General features: G+C 33.4%; 1 protein-coding gene and 1 long non-coding RNA gene across 2 annotated transcripts; both read right to left on the bottom strand.

Moving 5' to 3' along the window:
- Nucleotides 1-100: 100 nt before the first annotated feature.
- On the bottom strand, nt 101-8,685 carry LOC109192943 (V-type proton ATPase subunit a1-like). The gene is made up of 18 exons (XM_019343663.1): nt 8,317-8,685; nt 6,963-7,007; nt 6,311-6,433; nt 6,111-6,218; nt 5,610-5,720; nt 5,333-5,506; nt 4,931-5,068; nt 4,600-4,707; nt 4,373-4,480; nt 4,138-4,286; nt 3,464-3,617; nt 3,176-3,336; nt 2,271-2,477; nt 1,980-2,163; nt 1,819-1,902; nt 900-1,093; nt 752-811; nt 101-656 (listed from the first exon to the last, which is right to left on the bottom strand). The coding sequence occupies exons 1-18, from the start codon at nt 8,455-8,457 to the stop codon at nt 452-454; spliced, it is 2,454 nt and encodes an 817-aa protein (XP_019199208.1). The 5' UTR covers nt 8,458-8,685; the 3' UTR covers nt 101-451.
- Nucleotides 8,686-16,219: 7,534 nt separating this feature from the next.
- LOC109192950 lies at nt 16,220-18,595 on the bottom strand. The gene is made up of 4 exons (XR_002056172.1): nt 18,342-18,595; nt 17,523-17,585; nt 17,218-17,420; nt 16,220-16,309 (listed from the first exon to the last, which is right to left on the bottom strand). It is a non-coding gene; the product is annotated as an uncharacterized LOC109192950 (long non-coding RNA).
- Nucleotides 18,596-21,538: the final 2,943 nt, after the last annotated feature.

Here is a 21,538-nt window from a genome sequence, read left to right as displayed (position 1 = left end):
CGACCATAATAATAATAAGAAGAAGAAAAATGTTTGGATAAAATACTTGCGTGCTGGGGACGAAGAAGGTTTAATATAAAACAAACTTAAACAAACTTGATACGGCTTAAGCTTCTATATAAGGAATTGAATCCATTCTTCTTTTCTCTACTGTCCAAATTAAAACAAGTGCATGAATAGAGCAAAAAAGTTCCTTCTTTACAACTGTGTCTCAATACCCTATTTGGCGGAGAAGATGATAAGACATGTATGTATAACAAAAATATACAAATATCTATTACATTAGTAAACAGCTCTATGACCCCAGCCCAATTCCCTTTTGTAAGACTTCACTGAAGAAAAAATTCTTAGCCACTACTTACAACTCCTGTGCTAGCTAGCTGCTTGACTGACAAACAAAGCCGACCAAAATTGGGGCCCCCTGTGAAGTATTCAGTTAGCTTATGTTGTATTAATCATCGTCGTCTGCTAACAACTCAAAGGAGAATGGCTTGAACTTGTAGCCATCACCGTGATAAAACTTGTTCTGAAATTCCACCCAATGAAGACGTAATGCGTGAAGAAAAGCACTCAGAGTCTCCATCATGAGCAGTATGAATGCTGTTGCAAAGGCAAACACTGCCAGCCCCACTAATCGAATGATAAGGTTATCGTACCTGTAATAACAATCATGTAAATAGTTGCATTCAAACAAAGCGAAGGAGAACTTTTTCTCATATGCTTCTCAGAATAAAGGCCTATGAGAACATACCCCCAAGCAAGGAGGAGAACTTTCTCGTAGAATACGGTAGATAGTTCCGAGTGAGCCAAACTGTAACAACAGAAGAATGTATCAATCATATATAATTTTATAAAAAAAATTAATTTATGATCAATAATAGGTGACATGACCAACAAACCTCAGAGCCCATAGCCGTAGATATGAAGCTGTGTTAGATACAGCACCGAGGACAAACTCAATAGAGTGTATCATTTGATGCACAAAAACTTCACTAAAATTGAACTCCTCCCGATGCTCCCTGGCAGAATCAGGCTCTTCTTCATTATCCAACTCAGAGCTTCCAAGCATCCGATATGTACGACCTTGAAATCTCTAATGATTGAAAAGCACAAGTTCAATACATCACTAAAAAGTTCACCAACTGTCATTATCTTACAAGGTTACCATTGCACCAAACAAATTACACAGAGAAATTAACATATTGAAACAACTAAAACCAGCTGTCTGGCAGAGCTTCCGCCTAGGCCCTATGTCATCTCCTTGCTAATCAGAAAAGTTTTTTTTTTATCAATAAAGCATTATTTTAAAAAAGGCATTCTGAAAACCTCTTCTTTTTTTTGCAAATATTAGGGGAAAGTACTCAAACTCCAACACACTTCTAGGTGATGAAAGAATTTCAAAACATTGTGGAACTGATCAATTTGAAGGTGTAAGAATATCAAGTAAAAGGAGCTGCTTTTACTACTCTGATTGCTGTTGTCTGTTGAGGAGAAAACAAGAAATTGTAGACTCGACTACAACAGCCAGAAAGGAATATATCCAAGCACAGTTACACAAATGTTTAGTGAGTTTCCAATTTTAGTTTGAAAGATCACTAGCAAGGCTCAATGTTAGTGAGGTTTTTGCATTATCCACAACCTTATCTGTGCAATTGGCATTGGACATGATTACACCCGATCTACAGTTATGAATCTCAGGTAAGAAAAGGAGGTAGCAGTAATCCAAGAGGAGGCAAAGCATATTTACTCAATGAAGACATTATATTAGGATTTCATACATGTTAAGGGTGAGAAAGCAGAAGTTATTAGATGCAATACCTCAGTGTGGAGTCTCTTCAAAATAAACGGTTTTGGGAAGAGCATCCATGGAACAGCAACAAGGGCTAAAAGCAATAAAATAACCTGCAGCAGTATATTCTTAATCAAACAAAGCAGAACAAAAAGTGTTCCAAGGTTATGAAGATGTAAATGGTCTCTACCTGCAGCACACTCTGCCCCCAAAATAATTTATTTTCACCTAGATCCTCAAAAGGGCTTAGGAACATGTAAATCATAACATGGTAGAGATCTGCTTGAGAACCAGTGCACCATTTGACAACAATGAGAAGTGAAAGATATCCAAAAAGGCTGTTGAGAAAAATCATCTGTGGAACAAACTGATACCTGTTAAGCAATTCACACAATAAATCTCTTTTCTTGAACAGGGGAATCATCAACTGAAAAGGAAAAAAGGGGGAGGGGAGAAGGAAAGAAAAGCAAAATTCACATACTTAATATCAAGTGAGCTGTTGAAGAAGCGGGCATTGAAGTAACTTAACATAATACCCAGGTTCATTTGTGCAATGCCTAACAGGATAGACAACTTCATCTTAAGGGAGTTCAAGAAAGGCAGTTCTGAACGGCTACCACGCCAACTTGGGTCCACACCGAATGGATAAGGGTCACTATATTTTATTAAACCAACTGAACGCGCATCACTGTCAAGGCAAACACATATTGTAAGTAAACATACACAAACAAGGGAAAATCTTATAACTTCAATACCCTAAATAAAAAAAGACCGTTGGGGACAGTTTAATAGTGATGGAAAAATACTTCAGTTTTCCAGAAAAACTGGAAAAAAAATGGAAAATAGAGTTTTGTATTTAAAAGGAAATGCTTTTTGATTTGGAAAACAAAGTTCAGTTCGCAATTTTCAACTTTCACAGAGAATATTTGAAAACACAATATAAAAACTAGAAGAATTTATTTAAAAATAAAAATAAAATGTTTTCTTCAGTAAATAGACAACATTTTCCATATGTTTTCCAAAGTGAAAACACACACGAATCACCACTCACTACCACCCTTGCTACTGTAACCCACCCACTATTACCACCAAACCCCTAAAAAGTTCCATAAAAATGTATGTAATACGACTTGGGTAAGGAAGAAAAATCAATCCTATATAGAAATTCTTATGTAGTCACAACCACAATGTACGGATAATAACAAATTCAAGAGCATGTAAAAGTGCACACACACATATTTGAGATTAAAAGGCGTCCAACCAAGGCACATCTCAGTTTAAAGGCACTTAATGACATAAACGTTGTATTTTAAATTTTAATTGTAATAAACTCATGATTGACGTATACATTAGCATAGATGTAAGCAATAATAATTTATAGTATACCTGCATGTAGCATCTCGGCATTTATATGCAGAGTTGCCAAATATGTGAAAGGGAACAGAGAAGAATTCATTGTATATCAACCCACAGTAAATTGAAAATATTGACATTAAGAGAAGCACATAGCGGCCACCAAAGAGCATCTCCATAAAGCTCCCTAGTTTCTGACAACAAAAGGAAACTAATTAGATATCGTTACACACATGCATATATAAAAAATAAAAAATATATACCAAATAGAACAATTTCTATAGAGGACACCAGTAGTTAAACATACTAAAGAAGACACACCTGAGAACCAAGCTTATTCTCTCGAGCTATAAGAAATAAAGCTCCCAGTAACAAACAAATTCCATGACCCCAGTCACCAAACATCACAGCAAACAAAAAAGGAAACGTAATGACTGTATAAACAGCAGGATTTGCCTCCTGGTATTTTGCAACTCTGCAAGAATATGCATTTAAATTAGTGATTTACTTTTCAATCCTGAATGTATAATAAACAAACAGGTTTGTGTGTTATTTTTTATTTTTAAAAACACAATAAAAAAATTTGTTCATGAATTTTCGAAATGTATAAACAATATCACAAGGCTCCCATGTTATATTGAGGAAGGGGGATGTACACAAACTTACATCCACTTTCAAAGAGGAGGCTTCAAGGGCTTAAACCCATGAGTATATGTCATCAAAGAGGTATCAGGTAGGCACTTGGGCACTACACCAAGCCCAAAGTTCTAGAGAAGTCTAAAGTGGACAGATATTATAGACCACATAAATCTTCATTTGAAGAGGGAAATTTAAAAAAAAAAAAAAAAAAAAAAAAAAACTAATTCAAAGGGAAGTGTATTTGACACACACACACACACAAAGCCCATAAAATTTAGGCCAAATACCTTCACTTTCCAAATAATTTAAAATAAAAATAAAAAATAAAAAAATCTGTTGCATATTTTTTGACTTACCCATATGCATCAACAATTTCTTGGAATGCATTTGTAAAATGGTTTGTTCTGAAGTATGTTGGAGGTGACTCAACAGCATCCATTACATGAAATATTATCCCCACTTGTGAATTGCTATCAAATGTAGCACGCTGCAAAGTCTCTTGAATCTATATTGCCACAACATTTCCCATGTAAGGTAATATAAATATAACGGAATGTCTTATCCACAAACAAAAATAATTCAGAAAACTACCTTAGCCTTTGCAAACATCGGACACCAGCCCTCACCAACAAGACATTTCTTTGTAACATCAAAATTCAGCATATTTAAAGTGTCATAGACAGCCTTTTCCCTTCTAACCTAGAAAATATATATGAAGCTTTGACTCAGATTCCTCACTAACAAAAGATTGATAGCATCACATCCACATCAACAAGCAAACTAAAAACAATCTCTAATCTGAAAATCCTCCTACTTACCATGTTCGCCCACTTGGTTAGCTGAAATCCAATTGAGGTCAATGCCTTATCTCGATGGCGTAATCCAGCATCCAAAGTGGTTTCCAATTCAGTTAAACGTGACAAAACCTGCAATGAAGTTAATTCTCTTACAATATTATAGTTGCCACTCACAAATGAAGTAATCTAGATACACAAAACTCAAGGAACACTGAATCATATTCACACACACACATATATATCCAAACTCCGACCAAAAAAAAAAAAGGATCTTTTAAAACCACAATGAATCCAAGAAAATCCTGTCTTCAACAAAAGAAAATAAACGCAAGTAATCTGTTTATTGGCATACTTCAAGAGTAATTTGTCTTCGTTTTACGGTATCTTCAGGAACAGGATAGCAACTTGCACCAAATGCCTCACAAATTTTCAATATTTTGGTCCTTGCCTGCTCACCTGAAAAGAATACTACAAATACTATTTTCTCAACCTGCAAAAGCAAAACCTGAGGGTCAGCTATAATGAAATGAAGATGTTGGTAGTCAATGAATAGTAGTAGTTCAAACGAGAGACATTCTGAAATTAACTGTTGATGCAATTATTTCTACAGAACCTTTTTAACGAATTAAACAAAATAACAAAGATAAACTTATTTAAAATTGTGTTACTCCTATCTTCTTTTTTTATCTCCTCGACACAGCTAAAGACCGTACACATTTAATTGTGAAAAGAATTAAGAAGAAAAGAATATGACCATTTCATTTGAAGTAGGGTCCAGGATTTGATCATCAGCAACTGCCTGATTGAAAAGCATATTTCCCCTCGTAGCACGAAATAACATCCTTTCAAATCTAAGAACTTTGGACTTGCAGATAATGCCACTAATAAATCTTATACCAGACTGGCTGGAAAGTTCAGGACGCAGCTCCTGAAGATAGGAAATATTCAAAATGTGTTTGTGTGAGTAATTAGAATCACTATTATATGTTATCATGCACATAATATTTTAATTACAGGATGAGAAAAGTCACCTGCTCAAGTAATGATGCTGTATCGGCAAAATTATTATTGGAGTGCACATTTTCATTTAATTCTGTTCCCTGATCTGGTGCATGACTCTGAGTAACAAGAAACTCACCAGCCTGGAATTTTCCAAAATGACACATAAAGACAGCATTTGAAGTATGAAAGGGTTCATACATAATCCAACAACTACAAATTCAAGGTTGTGTACAAATTTTATACGACTCTACATTCCACTTGAAAACAATAGTTACAATTAAAGATATGATGATTGATCAGTCAAAAACAGCTGAGGCCTAGAGCCAACTGAAGTGACAATTAAAAATAAGAAGATTGATCGTAGGGCAAGGGGCAAGCACAGCTGAGAGTGTTGGATAGTTCAATATAAAGATAGGTGCAAAATCAAATGTTAATCTAGCATTAACAATACTGTGCTTATTATAAACCATGGTATCAAGAGTTTATAGGCTTCGCAAATGCTTGAAGTCAGAATAAAACTGATGCTTTACCTTCTGCAGTATCATCTTAAATTCTAAGAGCTCATTATATGATTGATGCAATTTCTCACTGTTTGCATTCATTTCAATCAGCTCATGCTCATGCTCTACAAGTTGAACCTAAAATCCAAAGGTAAAACGGCATTCGTCACATTCAATAAGGTGGGGAAAAGAGGGATGTTCACTTGTTAAAATGTTAATATAAAAGAGACCTCCAATTCTTCTAATTCAATATCCGGTTCAGAAGCAGGATTGGGTGAAGGCAATAGACCAGCTTTATGTATCTGATCTTTAAAAAATCGTAGCTTTCGCGACATTTCTGCACATCTTTTTACCTGTGAAAATCCACAGAAAAGTAATAACCATATAAGAAGCATAAAACACAGTAAAGACAATCTCCAGATGCAAGGTGCAATAAAAATATTCTCACAGGTCCTGTGCAAACACTACGACTGCAAATAACATCCAAATTGGTTAAGCTTCCACATAGTAAAGACTGCACTATGAAGATGTACCACAATTTTGAAGTCATTGACATAAAGATATTTTGGGGCCAAAGCAGGCCAAAATGGAGTAGATGCATATATGCCATTGATGTTGGCTAGTATTAGTGGGCGTCATTTGTGTTACTCAGCTTGGGTCAGAAATTTACCTAAATATCAATACCTTAGTTATTATCCCTAAAGATTGGAGAAATTTCTCTTCGTTTTCTTCTATGGGAATGAGTGAATGACATTCACAAATCCAAAAACAATTTTCTATAGACATTAGTTCAAAATAGATGTGAATAGCAATAGGCACATCTTATCAAGCAATGTTTTATCCAGCATGTTTAAAACAGAAGAATTTCTCCTTCATAGATACCTGGTTAACAAATGTCCGTTGGAAAGGACTCTTATCTGCATTTAACTGCCCATAGAAAAAGATACAAGGTGAGTGCATTTTCTTAAAAGCAGATGGAGACAAAATAGCAAACAGAATACCTACCACATCACTTAAGCCAATCTTTCAAATTCAAAGTGATATAACTATGTTAAATTGTTATGTATTGCTACAAAATCCTTTGACAATGGATTTCACACTTAAATACAATGTAGAATTCTTGAAGTAGTATATTACAATGCATCATTTTTTTTGTTAGAGACAAAGCTGAAGAGAACTATCCAAAATTGTAACATGCAATGGTTGCACACAGCTTTCAGACAATTATGTGGTAACAATCACATGAAGCAACAGTTGCCTATCCTCAATTGACTATTGAGGAATTTTTTACTTTATAATAGAAGGGAATTTCATAAGGATGAATCTTATCTGATATGATGTCAGATACTTTTTGTACTGGTGGAACAGCTACCTATAACCAGTGCAACCATGAGTTCAAACAATTCTGTAACGAACAAGGTATTCAGTTAAATGACCCCATTGCATTGGAAGTTTTGGGTTCAATTCAGAGACTTGGAATTTGGATTTTGATGACATTATTTAAATTGCTTTATTGATAAATCACTTTTCTTATATTTCCTTATCCGAGTTTCTTGCCTTACTTTAGCAAATTGATTTTTTTGTTAGAAGAGCAGCTAGTAGTGGTTTCATAGAGGAGCTATATGTATGAACTGCGGAAAAAAAAAAACAAAAAAAAAGTTGGAAATGTTTTAAGAAATGAAAATCTGTGATTCATCCCCTTCTTAATTTCTCCACTCTCCTTCTCTATGGTTCCTTTTACACCCACCTCATTATATGTAATTTTGTAGCTCCACCTTAAAGATTCTTTACTCATTCACACTAAAAAAAGGAGTTAATATAATTCAAAGCTTCACCATTGCAATCACACATAAGAGCTTATATGCCATGGCATGAAACATTCTGAAAAGTCCCAAGTTATATGATATCAACAAGTCTGTCTTGATTCAGAGTACTTCACTCACACTAAAACTAGCAGCTCTAATTGAATCCCAATAACTCTCTCCCCTCAAACACTGAATCTACAGGACCAAAAGTTCATCACTAAATCCTAAGCAACAAGAAGGAATTGTTCCACACTATTGCACAAGACCTAAACTAGCATCCAAACAGTCGTTAAAATTGAACAAAAAATGAAACCGTCAATTCAAACATGGACCAAACCAAATCGTTATATAACAGTAAATTCAGCATTAACATGTTCAAGCGTACTCATATGACATATACAGATACAAATTCACAGGGAGATGGAAAGTACATCGCGAAATTGGAGATGGCCGAGCTGGCCGAGATAAGTAATGGCGTGGTGAGCGGACTCGACGGGGATGATGAGCTGCACGAAGGTCATCTTCTCGGAGCGCATCAGATCCATCGGCGGCAAGTTGTCTATGTACTCCATTTCTTACCAACCAAACACGCTCCTCACTGTATCTCTCCAGATCTGGTGATCACACCAGATTTATACACCTTCTCCCCCTCCCTCTCCTCGTGGCTCTTAAGTGCTGCAACGCTATTAGTGTCGGTTTCTCTCTCTCTCTCTCTCTCTCCCGGCCTGACAAACTGCCGTGGGAGGGATCAAGTGAATCCGGTATTTCGCGTACTGTCTCCTTTTCTTTCTTTCCTTTTTTTTTTTCCCTCACATTTTTAATCTACAATATTAGCCTTTTGGAATAAAGTACTACGGAGTAGTCATAAATACACCACCCATCTCATTTTATATATCTATTGGATTGGATGTTTGGCAAGTAATTCTCAGTACATTGAATTAGTGAGTTTGACTAGTTTGATAGTATTAGCTGATTGTAGAGAGATGTTTAGTAAATAAATAGTTAGTTAAAAGCTGATTAAATACAAAATGACTTACCAAGCACCTTGTGCTCAGATGGCACCCGGGTTGGATTCCCATATGAAAGGTTGTGAGTTTGAGCTTTATTGGCTCTTTGTGCTTAGTAGGTTGAGAAAGTAGTTATGAACAAATACTACATTGTAATAGACCACTGAGACATTATTGACTCTTTGTGCTTCAGTAGGTTGAGAAAGTAGTTATGAACAGATATTACATTGTAATAGAGTCAATAACATTCAAAAAATACAAAATGACTTTTTAAAAAAGTTTTTTGAATTTTAGCGAGGAGCAATAAACTGTTATAAAAACTAATCAATTAAACACTTATATTATTTGTTTAACTAAGTCAAGCAGCTAATAGTGATCAAAATTACCTGATAAGTTAACTATGTTACCAAACAAAGCCTATGTCTAATTCAATTAAGATGTTTTGATTCAATGTTATTTATTTATTATAATTCAAATTTTCATAAATGCATAAAATTTATATATTAAAAGTGCAATTAATTATAAAATTATAATAAAACATTAAAGAAAATAAACAAATCATAAATAATTAATTTAATGGACAAATAATAAACTTAATGTGTAATATGTGATTGACCAAAAGTACTAAATAATAACCACTTAAACTCAACATTTGAAGAAATTTGTAAGCGAAATGAAAATGTAAATACTTTCACGTATGAACCATGTTAAAAATTTTTAAATTGGATTAGTTTGACTTTTTTGTAAGAGTCAAACTCAGAGAAACAATCCAAACTCAATCTTTATTACTTTGAGACTAATATGAATTTAACCTAAGGCTCAAATTACACTTACAAAGTTGTGAAACATATTTAAATATAGCTTGATTGTGCCAACAAAATTTAACTTTTACTCAAATTTAATTTCTAATCTTGCATTTTAACAGTTGATTTATCCACATCCAATACTATTGTGTTTTAAATTAACCTTTTTAATGTTTTAAAAATATTTTATATGAATTTAAAATTAAATTTTACTAACCGATAAATACGCTTAAAAAATAAAACAAAAGAAAGAACAAATTACTGTAATTGTCATTGTCATATGAAATGTGGGGCTTAGTGGCCTTGGAGGCTACGCTACAATGGCAGCAAGTCAAAATCTCACCCACCGAAAAGTCAGCGGATCGGACTCATTAATTAATTAATTAATTCTTCCAAACTTTCACCTAATTAAGTAATTAATTGAATTAATAAACGTAAACGATAAAATCATCTGCATTGTGAGTTACCGGTAAAAATATAGCTCCATTTTCTAAAGATGTATATTGGGTGCTTTGACAAAAAAAAAATGTATATTGGTAATCCTTATCCTTATTTATAAGTAATAGTCTTTAAATAAATCAAATTATACAGATTTTATATGACGAACATTGGTTTGCTAAAAAATATTTTCTAATGGTACTCGGGTTGGACTTCCATTTAGAAGATTATAAGTTTGAGCCTTAATGGAGGCGTTATTGGTTCTTTGTGTTTCAGTAGGTTGAGAAAGTATATGAACAGATACTACAATGTAATAGAGCCAGTAGCTTTCAAAAAAAAAAAATATGACGAACATTGGTTTGCTGAAAAATATTTTCTTTAATATTTTCTTTGATTTTTTTTTAAAAGTAACTTTTCTTTTTGCCTGGTTCATGAACTTTCTTAATTATCATTATTTTTATTGTTATTATTGTGTAGGCGTATATTTGTCTTTATATAATTTGGGATGTGGTTGAGTGAAATTGACTCATCCATCATTAACCAAAGGTCAAGTGATCGATCCTTGACTTTAGGCATGGAGCAGTTTTAAATCTTCAGACCATCTGTTCCACCGAAAGAGGTGCCTACAATCCAGCGTTAGTCATTTTGTCTGAGATGAAACCCCTAGTATACCCAAAAAAAATAATTGTCTTTATACTCATTATTCCGTACAATTCCAAACTCAACCAAATAATTGAATCAATATTCTCAGTAATTTATTTTCTACCAACCAAACAATGTAATTAATCTTTCTGGTAATTTTTTTCTCATAGAATTCTAATTGTATTTCCCCTCAAATAATTTCCGCGAACCAAACGGGCCGTAAGAAAATACTGATAAAAAAGATAAAGTCATATTTAATTCTTTGAGACAATAATGTTAAGAAATATATAGTTTTTTGGAAATTATTCAAAACTTGATATGTGACTTGAGAGTAAACACTGAATTTGGTTGTAGGTGTAAATTGGTAGGATTCTCACTCTAATTAATAATGCATATTTATAGTGTAAAAATTTAAATTACAATTTACAAGTTGAAATTAGGATAATAATTCAAGTTTAAATTAATTAAAATATAATACGATTTTTGAGAATTATTATCTTATTAAATTTTTTAACAAACATGGTTGACGTGGTGGTTCAGCACCTCGTTCCTTAAACATGAGGTTGGGGGTTCGATCTCACCCATGTGAATGGAGCAAACCGTTTCCTTAAACATGAGGTTGAGCATTCGATCCCCACCCATACGAATGGAGCAAACCATTTGGCCAGTCTCCCTACACAATAGGGCATGAGAATAGATGTTGAATATATATCTCTAATATACGAAAGCATACGAATGTACACAAAGATATATCTCTAATATACGAAAGCACCACACAGTGTTCGAAAGTGCACAATTAGAGGTGGCCGGGAAAGTTATGGTGCATATTTTGGATGTGTTGTAGTTTTTTTTTTTTTTTTTTTTTTTTTTGTGTGTATTTATGCATTTTCATTGTTGTGCATTTTCCTAACACTATTGATGCCTTTTTCAAGCGACCGAAAGTGCACAATTAGAGGTGGCCGGAAAAGTTATGGTGCATATTTTGGATGTGTTGTAGTTTTTTTTTTTTTTTTTTTTGTGTATTTATGCATTTTCATTGTTGTGCATTTTCCTAACACTGTTGATGCCTTTTTCAAGCGACCGCACGAGAAGGCATGGCTACCAAAAGTAAGTGTGTGTGTGTGTGTGTGTGTGTGTCTATATATATATATATATATATATATATATATAGTAAGGTTCAAGTGCAACGATATCCTTAGGTGTGGCGGTGCGGCGTCACCAATAGTTTAACAAATATACACCACCAACGTTAGGAAAATGCAACACAAAAACACACACAAATTAAGTATACATCATCAAAAACACATCATTAGGTGTGAGTAAAAACACCATACAGTGTTCGGAAAATAAACCATTGGGGTGTGCTTAGTTATATGATGTATTTTTTGGGTATGTTGTGTACTTTTTTTTTTTTTTTTTTTTTTTTGCATTTCATTATGGTGTGTTTCCCTTAATAATAGTTCAACAAATATACACCACCAACGTTAGGAAAATGCACCACAAAAACACACACAAATTAAGTATACATCATAAAAACACACCATTAGGTGTGAGTAAAAACATCATACAGTGTTCGGAAAATAAACCATTGGGGTGTGCTTAGTTATATGGTGTATTTTTTTGGGTCTGTTGTGTACTTTTTTTTTTTTTTTTTTTTTTTTTTTTTTTTTTTTTTTTTTTTTTGCATTTCATTGTGATGTGTTTCCCTTAATAAATTGAAATCCAAATATTGGGCTCTGTATCTGAATCATAATCAGAAACTTTCAATTCGATTGCTATAGTGTCTGGTTCAGTTCGAACCAAACGTGGTCATCCCTATGTATAAGCAATAATTTGTTGGAGGTGAAAAATAAATAAAATGTTTGCTTTAAGGGTAAAAATGTCAATTTAATATATCATGTGGAAAAATCGTCACTTTTAAAATAATTGAGGGAGCTACTGTGCTTACATGAGTAATTCAGGGGGGAAATGTGCTATACACATATAATTGAGAGGAAAAGTGTCATTTTCCCTAAAATTTATACGAAATCAAATTTATTTATAATAATAATCCAATATATAATGTCTACAAATATTATTATCATTAAAGAATATAACAAAATATATGGTGGATGCATGTGCATAGTAACAATAATGGAAAAGATAACGGAAGTTATAACGTACAGTAAGAATATTTTTGTCCAAAAAATTATATAGTAAAACTCTAAAAATACAATATAAAAAATGATTAGCATTAAAAACATAGATATAAATGAGATATATAACTTTGATTGAGACTTATTATATTTTTAGATTATTTTGATTTTTTCCCTTTTTCATTTTAATAAATACTTTTAATACCACAAATAATTTTTATCGATGTCCTCACAGCCATCATGTTGAGTGTTGACCTGCCCAGTTCATTTGCCAAGCTGCCACCATCACTGCATGTTGCCGCAGCTACTTACAAAAAAAGTAATGAGAAGTGGCGGTGAAGGCGAACAACTGTCGGTCAGCAGTTGCGATAAGCGTGGATAGTAGGCATAGTGGGACGACGATAGTCGACGGCAAACGAACAACCAAATCTAGAAGAATAATCTAGAAGAATATTTTGTTATTATTATTATTATTATTATTATTATTATTATTATTATTAATTTATTTATTAAAAATAAAATTTAATATAATATCATTTTAAATAAATATGTTGAAACCACATCAACTCACCAAATCAGCTTGAAAAATTTAAATATCAAGTAATTTATTAGTTACTTGGAAGTACTCTACAAAATGGTCGTCTAATTGCACATTTGCACTTTTTTTTTTTTTTTTTTTATATATATAAGTTTGAGGTTCTGATTAGAGATTTTTTAAGTCGAGAAATCTAATTGTACGAACTAGTATAATTAGAAGATTTTTATGCACAAGCGTAGCTTATTAGTTCAATATGCAGTATTTGGGAGAAGAGGTCAAGGTTCAAAACTCGACGGTGACAGTGTAGGGATTATATATTTATATTCAAAGTGAGAAGATTCTTTGTGCACGTCAGCATTTGGCTATATCTGCTTCCAGTTAGGGTGTGGAGTCCATTGAGATAAGCCATTGAGTTATCGTGATTTATATTATTTCACATGCTTTGTTCAATGTTGGGATCCGTAGAGTTGGAGATTTTTGGGAGGAGAATGAATTGAAGACGACTTGTTTAACCCTTGTCCGTTAGAGTTGGGGATTTTTAGGGGTCCTTATCACATGATATAAACAATTTTTGTGTGGGACATGATTATTTGATTTTGGTCACTTGAGAAGTCTTTTTTGTCTTACAATGCAAAAAATATGAACAATCACTACAAGAAAAATGCACATAGACAACGGTTAATAACCGTTGTCGTAGGGATATAATTTCTGTTGTTGAAGCCGGTGTTGTTGTAAGTCCCGCGCATAGACAACGGTTTTTTAACCGTTGTCTTTTCTAGAAACAACAACGGTTTTTTAACCGTTGTCTATTAAGTGTTGTTGAAACCGGTGTTGTTGTAAGTCACGCACATAGACAACGGTTAATAACCGTTGTCTTTTCTAGAAACGACAACGGTTTTTCAACCGTTGTCTATTAAGTGTTGTTGAAACCGGTGTTGTTAAAAGTAACGCACATAGACAACGGTTATTAACCGTTGTCTTTTCTATAAACGACAACAGTTTTTTAACCGTTGTCTATTAAGTGTTGTTGAAACCGGTGTTGTTAAAAGTCACGCACATAGACAACGGTTATTAACCGTTGTCTTTTCTACCAACGACAACGGTTTTTTAACCGTTGTCTATTAAGTGTTGTTGAAACCGGTGTTGTTAAAAGTCACGCACATAGACAACGATTATTAACCGTTGTCTTTTCTACTAACAACAATGGTTTTTTAACCGTTGTCTATTAAGTGTTGTTGAAACCGGTGTTGTTAAAAGTCACTCACATAGACAACGGTTATTAACCGTTGTCTTTTCTACCAACGACAACGATTTTTTAACCGTTGTCTATTAAGCGTTGTTGAAACCAGTGTTGTTAAAAGTCACGTACATAGACAACGGTTTTTAACTGTTGTCTTTTCTTTAAAAGACAACAGTTATAAACTATTGTCTATTGTGTGTTGTTGAAATCGCTTTTGTCACACCCATAAACTGTTGTCTTTTGTAGAAAAGTCAACGGTTTCTAACTGTTGTCTATTGTAAAATAGACAACGGTTTTTAACCGTTTTTCACCTGCTTAAATTATAATCATATAAAAAAAAATTTATCCATTCACCATATGTTGCAAAGTGTAGTTACATAATTGTGCACAAGCTAATAAGGTTCAAAATAACAAGTCAAAAGACTTCCATGACCAATTCTAATTATCATCCAAGTCATAATACTACTACACAAAAAACAATTCCACGAACCAATTCAAGTCCAAATGATCACAACGTTCTAATGTCCAAATCATACCTACTCTATATGACTTGATAGAATATCGGCCCATTCAGAACGCACCAGATGAATAACCGCTTTGTCATAATCAACTTGTTGAAACTACATGTAAAAAGTAAGAAAATAAATTAGTATAGATATAAATAATTTGCAATGAAATGCAAAATAAGTTAGGAATAATTCAGAAAGCTCTCCAATCTGGAAGGTTATAGTACAGAAAAGCTAGACAGGAAACACTAAAATGGCAACTTGCTAGACAGGAAACACTAAAATGGCATACTAGAGTCTATTCAAGTAGAGTAAAATCAATGCATTGGCAATACTTTCCTAATATGAATACAAATGCTCCCAATTAGCAACTACCATGTGGGATGGATGGCATTTATCAATCTACCAGTCATGCTTTGCCTACTTTCTAGTTTTCTCTTCCTCAAGGCCCAAGCAAAACAAAACACATTGCATCCTCTATATAATGCCACTGCAACCAAGAATATCAATACCAAACCACAAGCACACTTTAATTTGTATATAAGGATTTTGGCAGGCAGGATTTTGGCACTTAACACCAAACCACAAAGATTAAGCACACTTTAATTTGTATATATAGGAACACATGAATAGAAAGGCATTTATATATAGCTACCTAATTTACAACAGAACCTCCTCTTATTGTTTCCTAGTAAACAATACGAATCTAGAGGTAGTTTCATATATAGAGGTATACATAGAGGTATATATATTTTATTATTAAATATTATCTAAGACACCTGCTCCATTGTAGGTGTCTCGAAAAGTCTTTTATTTTATTAAAAAAATAATATATATATATATATATATATATATATATATATATATGCAAGAAGCTAAAATTCATTAATCAAAGAGTATAAATGACAGAAGGTGGTTTACCTCAGCTTCCTTGTAGAACTTTTAAATGTTTTCTGCATACCCCACAACTGCCAACTCATTGTACACATCTCCGGCATCAATATCTTCAATCTTTTCCTTCGATAATTTAATGTTCAGTCCACAAGCAGCCTATGCAAAAACATACTCTTCCACAGAGTCAAAGCTACTAGGAACACATTGTAGCTCTGTTTTATCTGTGAAATGCAAAAGAATATGATAAGTGCTAATCCACACATAAGAGGCAAAATAGAGATATAATGTGAAATATCAATCTAGATTTCTAGAGTATAAGTCACAGACATATACAGAAAGAAGTGAACATTGAGAATGAGAGAACTTGTTGATGCTTATAAAGGTGCTATCATCAAAGCAACTTCATGGCAACCACATCCTCCACTCCATAGAGCTTTGGATTGCAGCTACTACCAGGAAATTTTATTTCAACAGCTCAAACCAGCTGCAATTCAGCAGATCAGACCTGCACAGTTGCCTTCCAAGGGCTTTATCATCTCAGTTTCCACCCTCTTTATACCTCCAACACCCCTCCAAAATATCTCCCTTCCAACCATAAAACCCCAGACAGGCCAAAGAGTCCACCAAACTTTAGTGGACCTCCTTATTCCTCCATTGGAGCCAATCCTAGATCAGCTTCCCTCAATTAACTCAGATTTCATCTCTGCTCACCACTTCACCGGTTCTGTTCAGACCTCAGCTCCATGGGGCTTTATTTCCATATCTCAGGCATCATTTCCAACAAAAGATCAACCCAAAGTCAGTAGCAGACCTCCACTCAAGGCAAAATTACTTTGTTATTTTTCTTTCATTTACTTTGTTATTTTACTTTCATCTGTTGGTGGGGGACAGTTAGCTTGGAGCCAGTAAAGTGATCTAAGGCAATGCACGCAGCAAGGTTCGTTGCTTCACAAACATACATATACTCTCAGTATACAATAAACTAAAAAGAGGTGAAGTATTATAAGCTTTCAAAATTTGGAGACAAAATTATGGATTTTTAAAGCAAAGGCAAAGTAATTTTTAAATACATTATGAACTACACAGATTTAGACATAGTATGATAGTAATGCAATTGTGATTGGCTTACATATTTTTTGATATGGGGTTATAGAGTAGTAAGCCATGAAGCCCAATAGCATACTACAATTCAGCATACTACATCTTATCTTCATTCATCAAGCTAGAATTCTGGAAGTGAGCAATAAGGGCAGCTTTTCCCTGGATGCGAACATATGCAAGTGATGCCACCTTTTCACTGTTGAACTTTTCCCATTTCTTGCCATTAAAAGCCTGTCAGATCAACTCTCTATTAAACATAGACATAGCAACATGATACATAGAGAAATACTAATACAGTATCAATTATTTACTGAGGGAAAGAGGGAAGCTTACATGATAAAATGGAACAATGAATGAAGGATCAGTCATATTGATAAATGCGTGGTTGCATTTGTTCTGAAAAATTAATTAATTAAAATTAAAAACCCAAATATAAAGTCATGTACCTGCAGCAACAGTAAAGATGCAATATCCATAGTACAAGATCGAACATCTGCCATAGCAAATAGGTAAAGTGAGAAGTCTACCACAAAAAAATCTGGGGCAAAAAAAGACACTGTTTATATCTGCCCAATTTTTGTTTCTTATACACAAAAGACATCTAAGGAATTAATTAGTGTGTGAACCCAAATAAAGCTTGTTTAATCCAAGATCTCCATAGTTTATGGTTAAGATAATACTTCACTAAACAGAAATATTAAGTATTTATTAATGGTGTAGGCCAAACTGTTTCTCTAAAAAATTGTTCTGAACAAATATAGATGTCAAAGTACTCCTTGTTCTCAAACAATTGTGTTTTAATTTCTCATTACAAATGAACTTTGTGTTCTCTATAAATGAAATGTAAATGCCAATTTCCTGTGTTTGCTCTGTTCTTTGATGTTGATAATGCAAACACAAATTGGAATGATTCCTCACATAAAACCTATAGCAATGAAGTCATGAGACGGATCTTGACGGATTTTAAAAATATATATATGGGAAATTTACCTAAAAGCTGTGAGACATAAAGTCTCACATTGAACAACACCATTTCTCAATAACACATACCAGGCAGAAAAATCGCATTGCTAAAATTAACCCCAAAAATACAAGGAAAATGCAAAAATCGCATAACTGAAGCTGGAATAATCAAATTCAGCGTTAAAGTACCAAAATCGATAGGATTGATCTAGAATTCGGATAAGCTGATGTGCCTATAAATCTTTCTGCTACTTCGTGGTTGGTGGCGTCTCTGTCTCCGTCTCCGTCTCAGAGCGTCTCCGTGCCGGTGCCTGAATCATATGCGGCTGACAGCAACGACGGATGATGGCGATGGAGGTGCAGTGGTGATCGATGAAAACAAGGGTTTGGATTTAGGTTTGGGGGAAAATTGTAAAATATTCTAAGTGTACAGGGTTTAGGTTTGGAGGGAATTTGTAAAATATTTAAGTGTATGAAAAAAAAAATTGGAGGGTTTTGGATTTAGGTTTGGAGGGATTTTTTTAATTTTTATAATTGAAGTTATAAGATCAATTCTAATAATAAAATGATGTTATATAATAAATTATATTTCAGTTTTATTTAATCAATGTAGTATATCATATAAAATTAAAAAATAAAATTATATATATATATATATATAGTTGAGTTCAAATGAGGACAACAATATATAGAGGATTGTGCGGGATAAATAACGGGCACACAACAAATTAATATTAGGCACACAATTTAATACTCTATTAATTAACAAATGTATGCACACGACATACAAACTGCGGCACACGACTACATTCAACCATGCACAAGACATACAGTCTAATGGCACACACTACATCTGTCCTCACAGTCCTCTATAATGTACTTGTCCTCGTTTGAATGCAAGTATGTATGTATATATATATATATATATATATATATATATATATATATATATATATATATATATATATCATTTGAGTTTTAAATGACCGTCAATGGTCTTCCATGTTCTAAAAAATAACTATCAGCGGTCCTTTTAAAATGTCTCGTGGTCATTTTAAACTTGGGTTTTTTTTTTAAAGAATTAGGACCACGGGTGGTTATTTTTTAACTGTTGTTGTTTATATATAAAATAAAAGTATATATATATATATATATATATATATATATATATATATATATATATATATATATATATATATATATAGTTATAATAGCAAATTAAATAAGTATATTCATGGTTTTATAGAGATCGAGTCCACCATAAATCGGGTATATAGCGGGGAGGTTAGAAAATAGTAACTTTATTATCCGGGCACTAGGCCCAAAATAGTACCGGATATATAGGTACAGAATGAGGGGTGCGCTAGGCCCAAAATAGTACCGGACATATAGTTATAGAATTGAACATGGGTACGAAATAGTAGCTTTATTACCCAGGGTGCTAGGTCTAAAATAGTACATATAAAGCCTGAGGTATAACACCATACCGCACCATTCAAAACACCACACCGCACCGCCGGGGCCGTTCTAGGCCATGTCGGACCGGCGCGACCGCACAGGGCCCCAATTTTTTTAAAAAAAATATTATAGATATATTCTATTATTTTATTTTTATACTTGATAATTATTATTTGTTTTTTTTTTTTTGAATTCATAGATTGGTCTTAATTGTAAATGAAAATAAAACTTTAATGAATTGAAATTGAAATTTTGGTGAATAGTTTTATATTTAAATATGAATGAAAATAGAACTATTAAATTAACTTTTGAATTGTATTATTTCTTTGTTAAAGAGTCCGGAGATCAAAGCTGCCAGCCCAAAATTATAGGTAAATGATAAGGTGTAACACTTTAGTAAACAAGGGTTGGTGTGGTTTGGTGTGTTTAGCTTTGTTTGTTATGTTAGAGGTTTTGGGTTCTATACTTTCTAGTGGCATCTTTAACTTATTTTATACAATCATTGTCTTGGTTCTCAGAGAGAACAAATAAGCAAATTGGTTATATCCTAGATGTTGTGCTTAAGTACATAAGTGTTGGTGTGGCTTTGTGGGTTTAGCTTAGTTTTTTATGTTAGAGGTCTTAGGTTATATTCTTCATATGGGCATCCTTAACCTATTTTATAAACTCAGTTATATACCAGATGTTGCATTTTTATAAATAAGAGGTTGTGTTGCTTAGTTGGTTAGACCTTATTTGCTATGTTTAAGGTCGTAAGTTCAATTCTTGTTGTTAACATTGTTGTTTATATTTTATACAACTGTTATCTTTTATAAAATAATGATGCGCAAAGTCAACAGTTATAAAAAAACCGTTTTCTTTGTAGTGTTGTGTATTCAAATACGCTTAAAGACAACATACCAAAGACAACGGTTAAATAAAACCGTTGTCTTAAACAAATAAAGAACGCGCAACGATAACAGTTATATAAAACCGTTGTCGTTGTAGTTTTGTGTTTTAAAGACAACACATAAATGACAACGGTTAAACAAAACCGTTGTCTTTTAAAAAAAATAATGCGCAAAGACAATGGTTTTAAAAAACCGTTGTATTTGTAGTGTTGTGTATTCTAGTGCGCTTAAAGACAACATACCAACGACAACGGTAAAAAAACCGTTGTCCTTTAAATAAAAAAGAGTATGCAAACACAACAGTTTTTAAAAACCGTTGTCTTTGTAGTGTTGTGTATTCGAGTGCGCTTAAAAACAACACACCAACGACAACAGTTAAATAAAACCGTTGTCTTTAAAAAAAAAAAAAGAACGCACAAAGACAACGGTTTTAAACAACCGTTGTCTTTCTAGTGTTGTGTATTCCAGTGCGCTTAAAGACAACACACCAACGACAACGGTTAATAAACCGTTGTCTTTTTAAAAAAAAAAAACGCACATAGACAACGGTTTTAAAAAACCGTTGTCGTTGTGGTGTTGTCTTTTCACAAAATGCACAAAGACAACACACTTACAACAACGGTTAAGTAAAAACCGTTGTCTTTGACAAAAGTGTTGCATCAAAGACAACGGTTTTGGACCAAACTGTTGTCTTTTATACAAAAGACAACGCTTTTGTTAAAAACTGTTGTCTTTCTAGTGTTGTCTATGTGCATTTTTCTTGTAGTGAATGATTTGCCATATGTGCAGGAGAGAAAATGAAAGTGCACGCCATATCTTTGCTAAGTGTACTGAGGCTGAGAGAGTTTGGAACATGCTTGGTCTACCGGCCTCTAACCATGCAATCGGTAATAATGTAATTGATTGTTTTTTTTTAGTTACATTAAGGCCTTGAGTGGTGATATGCTTGCTAAATTTGTCATGGCTTGTTGGGGTATATGGTATAGCAGGAATGAGAATGTTTGGAAGGGGATAACTTTCGATCTACATATGATGTTA

Source organism: Ipomoea nil, unplaced genomic scaffold (genome assembly GCF_001879475.1).
Source record: "Ipomoea nil cultivar Tokyo-kokei standard unplaced genomic scaffold, Asagao_1.1 scaffold1834, whole genome shotgun sequence".
NCBI lineage: Eukaryota > Viridiplantae > Streptophyta > Magnoliopsida > Solanales > Convolvulaceae > Ipomoea > Ipomoea nil.
The sequence above is the reverse complement of the archived record's forward strand: the minus strand, read 5'-3'. Positions and strand labels throughout refer to the sequence as shown.

Coding starts and splice junctions, on each gene's coding strand:
- LOC109192943 (XM_019343663.1), bottom strand. CDS start 8,457: ATGGAGTACATAGACAACTTGCCGCCGATGGATCTGATGCGCTCCGAG. Junction 3,337..3,463: donor AGAATAAGCTTGGTTCTCAG/GTGTGTCTTCTT, acceptor TTTTGTTGTCAG/AAACTAGGGAGCTTTATGGA. Junction 1,903..1,979: donor GGGGGCAGAGTGTGCTGCAG/GTAGAGACCATT, acceptor ATACTGCTGCAG/GTTATTTTATTGCTTTTAGC.